Source organism: Musa acuminata, chromosome BXJ1-9 (genome assembly GCF_036884655.1).
Source record: "Musa acuminata AAA Group cultivar baxijiao chromosome BXJ1-9, Cavendish_Baxijiao_AAA, whole genome shotgun sequence".
Classification (NCBI taxonomy): Eukaryota; Viridiplantae; Streptophyta; class Magnoliopsida; order Zingiberales; family Musaceae; genus Musa; species Musa acuminata.
This window is the reverse complement of record NC_088335.1, coordinates 1,358,866-1,368,137: the sequence shown is the minus strand read 5'-3', so window position 1 is coordinate 1,368,137 and position 9,272 is coordinate 1,358,866. Positions and strand designations below refer to the sequence as shown.

Sequence of the window (9,272 nt, the reverse complement as noted above, 5' to 3'; positions counted from 1 at the left end):
ACTTTCTTCGGGGGGGGGGGGGGGGAATATGATGAGGATAGTAACTATGATAAGACCCGGCTGACGTCAGATGACACCTCACACAACATCACCTGGTCAATGCAGACCGAAACGCCGACCGAGGCGCATTAACATCCTGCCAAAGCTCAATTCTTCACGCCACGCCAACACGAAGTCAGATGCTACCAGCTTGCCCCCTGCAAGCGGGCAGCTCAGGAAGCAATATGCTTCCCTATAAATATCATCTCATTCATTAGAAAGAGGGGAGAGACAGACACACAAAAACCCTTCTTCATCTCAAACCCCCTCCACATCTGCTAACTTGATCGTCGGAGGGGTCGGGCCGAGCACCTCGGCCCGACCTTTGTGTAGGTGCGAAGCCGAAGGTCCTCACCAGACGCGTAGGCGAGGAGTTCCTGCCCGGAGGAGATGACTACAATGTCCCGATCGGACACCGCACCTGACCGCCTCAGCGGGCCCGAGGAGCGCCCCAGAGAGATCCCCGTCATCCGGACCCGAACCGAGCTGTGTCGGTCCTGAGACCACGGCTTAAAGTTATTTCCAACAACAATTATTATCGTTAAAAATGCTTCGAGAATTCCTTCTCCGATACTTAATATCACACAAGCTTTCAGATCCGGATGTTAGACAGCTGTCAACCAAATAACCATGTTAACATGAGTCCTACACCAAATGGATCATTTCATTAGAAATATTTGGAATAGAATTCCCTTGCATGATCTGGGAATGCTGCATCGGTGAAGCAGCTCGAAGGAAAGCAACTAGTGGCGAGAGGCACAGTTTGTGGCAATGGCATCAGGAAGCTCACGTCGATCATTCTAAAGTGGTGCCTTTATCACCTGTAGTATCTGAACAACCTCCGCCATGGAAGGCCTACTCGACGGTATCTGAGACGTGCATACTAGTCCCAGCTTGAGCACCGGCAGCACCTCCTCCTCCGGGAACTCCCCCATGCTCGAGTCGACGCAATCCAACACTCTGCCCTGCTCCAAGAGCGCCCTCACATGGTCGATCAGGATCACGACATCGTCGTCTCCGTATTCCACCGGCTTCTTCCCCGTCACCAGCTCCGCGATCAGCACCCCGTACCCATACACATCACACTTCTCGTTCACCCGCAGGCTCTGGCACGCAAGTTCCGGCGCCATATAGCCCATGGCGCTCTGGAATCTACTGCTTATGATGTGCTTGTCGAGCTTCTGCAGCAGCCTGGCGAGCCCGAAATCGGATATCTTTGGGTGGCAGTTCTCGTCCAGGAGGATGTTCGTCGGCTTGAGGTTGTAGTGGATGATGGGAGGGCGGACCGACTGGTGCAGATGAGCGAGGCCCTTAGCCGTCCCCAGCGCGATCTTGAAGCGATCGCGCCATGGAAGCGGTGGCGTCGATTCGGTCCTCTTGTGAAGCCTCGAGTGTAAGCTCCCATGGTGAGCGTAATCCGATATCAGCAGCTGCAGCTCCGGCGTCCAGTAGTAGCCTTCCAGTTGCATAAGATTTCGGTGCCTCACCTTTCCTAGTCTCTGGACCTCGCGATCGAAGTCCTCCTGATGCTGAACGATGTTAGCTGTTGACAGCTTCTTGATGGCGAACACCCTTTCTTCGCCGACGGAAGCTCGGTACACCGTCCCGAACACTCCCCTGCCTAACTCGGTGGCCTTGGCCAGTAAGGCTTCGGTGCCAACAGCCAAATCCTCTGGTCTCAGGTTGCTTCCGGGACCAAACACCACCATCGTCCCCAGATCCGACCCCCCTGACCTCGTTGAGCTCGAGCACACGCGCTCCAATGCATTCTCCATCAGCCCTGCTCTCCTTCGGGCCGACATGTTGAGAAGAGTGACCGCCATAACTCCAAGAAATATGACGACGGCAGCCGAGATCGCGACGATGGCCGAGACACTGAGGAACCTTCTGTGCCGCATCGGCATCGCCGGATTGGTTACCGCCGGCAGGCCGTTGCCGTTGCCTCGGGCGTAAGCGTCGGGGTCGAGGACCAGCGGCTTGGGGACGTCCAGTTTGCATGGCTCCATCACGAGGGGAGTGCAGAGGCCGAGGTTTCCTTGCAGTGCGCTCGAGTCCAGGCTCTGGAATATGCCGCCCATCGGAAGCCGGCCGATGAGCTGGTTGTGCGATATGTTCACCGCCAAGAGATTGTCCAGGCCACCGAGCTGCTCCGGTATCTCGCCGCTCAAGTTGTTGAACTCCAAGTTGAGGATTTCAAGATTCTTTAGCTGCGACATGGACGCCGGAATCGAACCGTTCAAGCTATTATGCGATAAGCTCCTAAGAAACAAAGAGAGATCGAATCAGAATCAATACAAGTACGCGCATCTGCCATCACATTAAAGGAGCACCAAGAATGAAATTACTCACAGCAGATACAAGGACGAGCAGTTTCCGATCTCCTCAGGAATTGGACCTGTCAGAGAGTTGCCATCCAATTGCAGGACGGAGAGGCTGCCGGATTCACAGAGATCTCCAGGGATCGAGCCATACAACGCACTGCTTCGGAGATCCAACACCGACAGGTTCCGAAACAACCCGAGCTCCGGCGGCAGCTGAGTCCGGAGGTCGTTCCACGAGAGGTTCAAATACGTCAAGCCAAAGAACAACGCCATCTCCGGCGGAATGGTACCATTGAGCTTGTTATCTGAGAGGTCCAAGGACTGCAGTGTCTCTGATATCCATGTCGATCCTGCAGGCACCGTGCCAGTGAGCTCATTCGATGACAAGTCGAGAACCTGTAGCCCGAGGTCGAACAGTCCCAGTGGAACGCTGCCGTTGAGACGATTCCCTTTCAGATGCAGCTCAGAGAGCTTCGTGCATCCTGCAACCGTGTCCGGGATAGCTCCGGTCAGCAGGTTGTTCGACAAGCTCAGGTAATTCACCTCTTTTAGGCCGCCGAGAGAAGCAGGCAAATTCCCGGCGAGCTTATTGTTTGACAGGTCCACCTGCTGAATGGTCGTCAAGTTTCCGATCCACGCAGGAACGTCTCCGGACAACTGGTTGTCCGACAGTTTGAGAGAAGTTAACGAACCGAGGTACCTCATGGAGCTCGGCAGGGCTCCCTCGAATGAGTTGTAGCTCAAATCCAAGATGCTCAGGTGCCGGCAGAGCCCGACGCCGGCTGGGATGGTTCCCGAGAAGCGGTTGCCGTTCAGCTGGAGGTTCCTGAGGCGATGCAAATTCGCGATGCCATCGGGAACAGGTCCGGAGAAGGAATTATGGGACAGGTCAAGCACTCGGAGCCTGGAGAGAGACCATAGGCCGGTCTCAAAGTCCGGGGAGCCAGAGAATCGGTTGTTGGAGAGGTTAATGTAGAGCAGAAAAGAGCAGCGGGACAATGCGGACGGAAAGGGGCCCTCGAGGCGGTTCCCGGCGAGCGAGAGGAACCGGAGCGAGCCGCAGGTGGCGGCGGAGAACAGGGAGTCCGGGAGAGGGCCGGAGAGCGCGTTGGAGGACAGGTCGAGGGAGACGATGGAGGGGAGAAAAGCGAGGTCTCCGGGGAGGCTGCCGGAGAAGGCGTTGCGGCTGAGATCGAGGGAGCGTAGGGCGGGGAGGAGGGAGAGGCCCGGGGGGACGGGCCCGGAGAGGTTGTTGTTGGACAAGGAGAGGGCGGCGAGGGCCGGGAGGCGGTCGAGGCCGCGGGGGAGGGGGCCAGAGAGGGAGAGCGAGTCGAGGGCGACGCGAACGACCCGGGACGTGCGAGGGTCGCACCAGACGTGCGCCCAGCCGCACGGGGTAGCGTCCGCCTCGTTCCACGACGCCAGCGCCGCCGTCGGGTCCTCCAGCGCCGCCTTGAACACGATGAGGCCCATCACCTCGTCGTTCAGCGGCGCCGGAAGATCCACGGCGCAGGCGAACACCGGCAGAAGAAGGATTTGAAGTAGGAGCACATCAGGAAGTCTCATCATCCTCTCCGGCGGCTGCAAGAAACAGCTGCCGCTATGCACCGGTGCGTCTCCTTTCACCATCATTTTCCGCTGTCCCACGACTGATTCATCCGAGTCTTTCTGCGGCTGGGACAGCTGCGGAGAGAGCTGGAGGGATCGAAAACACCAAGAGCAATGAAGGCGAGAAGGGAAGTCACGTTCTTTGGGACTGTAGGCTCTTCGTCCGCTAGCGACTGAGGAGTAGCAAAGGTTAAAGATGGCAACCGGGTATATATTACCCTCTCTTCTTGGAGGAATGCATGGAGGGAACTCCTCGTGAGACAACAGAGCGTTTGCTGCAAGGTGTGCTACATCCTTGCCTGATCCACCGCCAGCCAGTATGTGATGCGCCCCAGTTGGGCAGTTGGTTATCGGCTAATCGAGAGACGAGATATGCTGCAAGGGCAGGTGGCCCACGACAGCATGAACCGCATTCGCCTCCCGCACGTGGGACCCACTCGGGCGGGTCCTGCACATGTACTGTTTTAGAGTGCGTGGTCCTAAATCCATTCCAAAGAGATCAAAACAAGTAATTTAGGGGAACCCAATCAAAAAAAATTATTTCGGGGAGCCCTTTTTTTTTTTTTTGGATCTACGGGGAGTGACATTAAGATTTGATTATTGATAGTAAATTTATTCCATAAATCATATGTAGAAATGCATCGTTTTATCTTTTCAACAATGAAAAATGATAGGAGAAAGAACGCAAATGCTGACTTCGAATGGATTTTCTAACTTCGTCTATCTGATGCTTAAATTAATTTCGATAAAAATAAAATAAATTTAGTAAAGAATAACATGCCTAAGGTAATTTTTTATAGTAGATTAACGAGGGAACATTCTTAATATTTCACTGGTCATTAATTGATTTTTTGTCCCTTCTCCGTCGACCGTATTACCACCTGCCAAGTGTCATTTCCCCTATTAATTAACAATATCCAACATAAAGAAAAGAAAAATATAATGAGACCACACACCCCCTTTGAATTATCCCTAACACTGTATTATTAATAGTAAATCCACTTGTGATTTATAACAAAAGAAAAAAAAAAACAACCACAGGTGCTATAAATGAGCTTTTTTTATTTCTTTCTACAAAATTATATATGATACAAAAGCATGAATTTTAGGACTCTGTGCTCTCATTAAATAAAAATCAAGATCTGATGCCACATTTGAATAAACGTAAAATTATCAAATTATATGATAAGAAGACATGGATGATTAGGATTCTAAGCTATGCACATTAATATGGTTAAATACAAGAATGGAGGAGAATCGGTGTATCTCATCTTATGTCTTAAAAAGAGGGATTATTTTTATAACTCGAACTCGATCACACAGATTGCAAGAATATTTTTATTATCATTTCAAGGATTATAATGTGAATATAACAAACAAAACATAAGTAGTGTATGATGTAAAATAATAAACAAGAAGAACGAAAGAACGATTATTTAAGCGCAAATTAAACAAAATTATTGTATAATCATTTCAACATGGAAATTTCGCTGGTATATTAAAGCAAAATAAATTTCATTGGTAGTAAGAAAAACAATACTAACATCCAACCAAGTCCAGTAGTGTGTACCTGAGGTCTCTTTCTTTAGGTCCAGAATTTGGATTCCCAATTGATGACATCTCCCGAATCTGTACTGATGATGATGATGACATTCTGTATGATAACTATTTCGTTGCAGTGAGCAGCAATTTATGTTGTGCTTCTTTTCTCTGGTCTCTGGTGCAGTCCATGTGTACTTGCTTCTGTGGATCTCCCCATCCCTTCAATGTCAGGTAAATATGGAATAATCGCAAACAAATTGGCTTCTGACCAATCAACATTGACAATGAGATCTAGTGGCAATGGCGTGACTCTTCTTTCCGTTCAGAAGGAAGAACAATGCAAACTGATGGAGTTGAAGTAAGGCTTGTCGCAATCCCCATTGGCAATGACCGGACTGTTGCTTACTTCCATTGACACCCTTAATTATATTTTCCGCGTCACTCTAACTGTAAGCGGCATCTGTTGGTAATTTCGTCGAACGATTCGCGGACATTGGCGAACAAGGCACGGCGAAATGACAGTGTTCGACATGGTTCGGCCAAAGAAAGCGACGAACGACAGCCAAGTTTCGCTCGCTGGCATCGCATAAAGTGTCCCTGCCGCCGGAGAAGACAAGATGAACGATTCCTCCGTCTCCGTGCAGGATGAACAGCGAGGAGGGAGACTCACATGCAGCGTTACTGTGGATCTCGTGAACGGCGGCTGCGAGTTGGGGTTGTTGCACCTAATTCTTACTTAAATGGAGCAGTCCCTTGCGAACTGCAGCTTTCACGGTGTGAATTGTTGGCAGACCGACCGCATTCCTTCGGTCACGGCTGTGCTCGTGTGTCGACGACGACGATAGTTGTCGCTTCCACCCTTTTCTCCTTGTTTCTGCCCCCTGCTGCTAAACAAATTAGAGAAGACGAAGAGGTGCAAAACATGTCATCGTCCAACACCTAAGATTTCCAACCAATGCTTCTCTTCATAGGTAATTAGGCATATTTGAGACGAAGAAGATTTAAATTCAAAACATTTCATCCTAATACCATAATGTACGTCAGCTCGGCAATCAAAACACGATACTTTTGAAGTTTACTGAACATGCTACTGACATATAAATAAAAAATTAGACTAATTTTTGGAAGAAAAAAAAATAAGTTTTAAAATTTTGAGTAGAACACTTCGGTTTTCAAATTTTCTACGAGCACCTCTAATCGAATGAAAAGATGATTTCATCTTTTTATTTTCAAAAATTTCTACCCAATCCTAATTGTACCTCCATTCGCATTAGTCGTAGTCATGCCTAATCCTCGGACCTCCTAATCCTCATCGTCATAATTAGTTGTGAGGGCAAGTCGCCCTCTCCTTTCTTGCGTATGATTGATAACGAGAAAAGGACATGAAGAGATTGTATTAGTGATGAAGGAGCATGAGGAAGCTACGTAACTCCGGTTGGTCCATCGACCCTCACTATCTTTATTGATCGCGAAGATACTACTACATAGCATTGCTTGTGCCTTTACTCACACAAGGGGGGTGAAGGTCATTGCTATCACTTGAGTGAGAGAGACGAGGGCTACTTGATTGTTAGTTGAGCAAGGTGTGACAGGTCATTGCATCCTCCGTCGTTGGGTGGGTCCCATCGAGGGGGGCAACTGATGGGACGATGACACGATTAGGGGTTGAGCAAAGGACGATCTACGAAAACTTTTCAAATTTAGGATACTAATTAAAATTTTTAAAAACTTGAGGACTTTTTTTAAAAAAAAATTGTCCTAAAATATATATGATTATAAAATGAATACTATATAAGATATGTCTTAATTCTATACCCACTTATATCTAAAATGAATAAACAAATATAAACTTGGTCTTATCAAATGCACCCCTACGAAACACAATATATGAGATACAGATATTTTCTATCATTGAGTCAAGACTATTAATTTCTTCACATCAAGTTAACATGCCAGCAAGAATCCTTCTTCCGATCAGAGTCGCTCGCATAATTAGATCCTCCAAAGCTTATCAAGCTTCAGCCAGAGTCGAGTTAAGCCTATGTTCGATCAAATCAAGCCCATTTAGAGAATGTTAGTTTCAAGCTTTACAAGGGTAACTTAATTCAAGGCTTTATGAGAAACCAAATCGATCACATCAAGGATTCTAATCCTTGATATTTACCTATCGTCCATTTTGATAGCTTTATGAGACACTTATTTTCCATTTCTACGTGTCCAAAACATATTTAATGTGTTTAGGAGCGTCCAATCAGCTTATATAAATAAAATAAGTTAAGGTCATAACCAAAAAATTTACTTTTTAAGTTAATAGTAAATTCTTTTTTGGGCTTTGTTTTACGCAATTATTCACTATTGATGAATCTTACTGAATCGAGTATGTATGCATCTTGACATGAATTTGGAAAATTGCGAAAGTTAGCACCGAAAGCTGTGCATGGGAATTGATGCTTTTCTTTTAGGAAGTTAGATTGATAGAGGCTTCAAGCATCATTTCTTCCCCCACGAGAGGGAACAAGTATCAACAATTAGACCACTAGGCTTCCATTTGTATGAAAGGGACAAAAGTGACCATATCCTTTTTGTCTTCTTTTGATTATTTTGAGCCGATTTCTTTTTGAAGATGCTGTGGAGTTTGTCCCGATCAAATTTATAAAGTTTATTCATAATTCTATATATCTATTACTCAATCAATATATACATAAGGAAACTCACGGTTCTTTTAAGAGGAATTATGTAATGATTTTTTTAAAAAAATATTTGAGTGATTTAAGATTCATATAATAAAACAGGTTCGATACGGATGGTACATATGGGTACGTGGATATCTTTTATCAGGTAATACTAGTGTTTTGATTGATACTGAGGTGTACCGATTGGTATGCACTAATATAATAGGTGAAAATATTTTTAAAATTTTAAGATTTACCTTAATATATCGACGGTATATATCGGTATGTACTGTATTGAGTAGAGCTATCGATATTCAAAATCTAGTAATAAAGTTGATAAGATTTATGTGATATCTAGAATTTATGTTATTGTTCGTTACAAAATTTATCGAGAAAACCATCGAATGGGATTGCTAGTATTCTTACTTTTATTTTTTTGGAAATTGTTAAAATAATTTAGATTTTGATGGTCACTTATTTTTGGAAAAATAAAAAAATTACTGGTATTTTCCGCAGCAAAGGAAGGCAGCTCAACACGATCCGCTCGCCCGAATCAACGTGAAAGGCACGTTTATCTCGCACAACGTTTTCGCACCTCTTCGGCAATCACCCGCTCACGCACTCGCTTGTTGGTGGGAGACGAAATGCTGGGTCCCACGCGCTTAGAGGTCGATTTCAGCCCGCTCACGCACTCGATCATCGGTGGAAGAAAATGTAGTGGGTCCCGCTGGTGTCTTGTGGTGCACCTTTCGGTCGCCACGTCCGCGCCTGGAACAATATAGAAGCCCATTTATCTCCGACAATGTTGGAGCACCTGCCCGACGTCACCCGCTCTCCCACTCGCGCATCGGTAGGAGAATATATCGTGGGTCCCGCTAGCGTCGAGTGGTGCGTTTGAGTTCGCGTCCTCGTCGCCTGGAACAATGTGGCCGCACATTCATCTCGTTCGACGTCACCCGTCGGCGCACTCGCTCGTCCATCGGATACGAAACGGTGGATCCCACAGCCGTAGAGTGGCGCGCTTCCCTCGGCGACTCTCCTTTTTCTTGTATTTTTGTTCTCGCACCTGCTTGACGTCACCCACTCGCGC

At 47.2% G+C, this 9,272-nt stretch overlaps 1 protein-coding gene across 1 annotated transcript; it reads right to left on the bottom strand.

Moving 5' to 3' along the window:
* Positions 1-644: 644 nt before the first annotated feature.
* On the bottom strand, positions 645-4,344 carry LOC135592337 (probably inactive leucine-rich repeat receptor-like protein kinase At3g28040). The gene is made up of 2 exons (XM_065081731.1): positions 2,389-4,344; positions 645-2,298 (listed from the first exon to the last, which is right to left on the bottom strand). The coding sequence occupies exons 1-2, from the start codon at positions 3,990-3,992 to the stop codon at positions 840-842; spliced, it is 3,063 nt and encodes a 1,020-aa protein (XP_064937803.1). The 5' UTR covers positions 3,993-4,344; the 3' UTR covers positions 645-839.
* Positions 4,345-9,272: the final 4,928 nt, after the last annotated feature.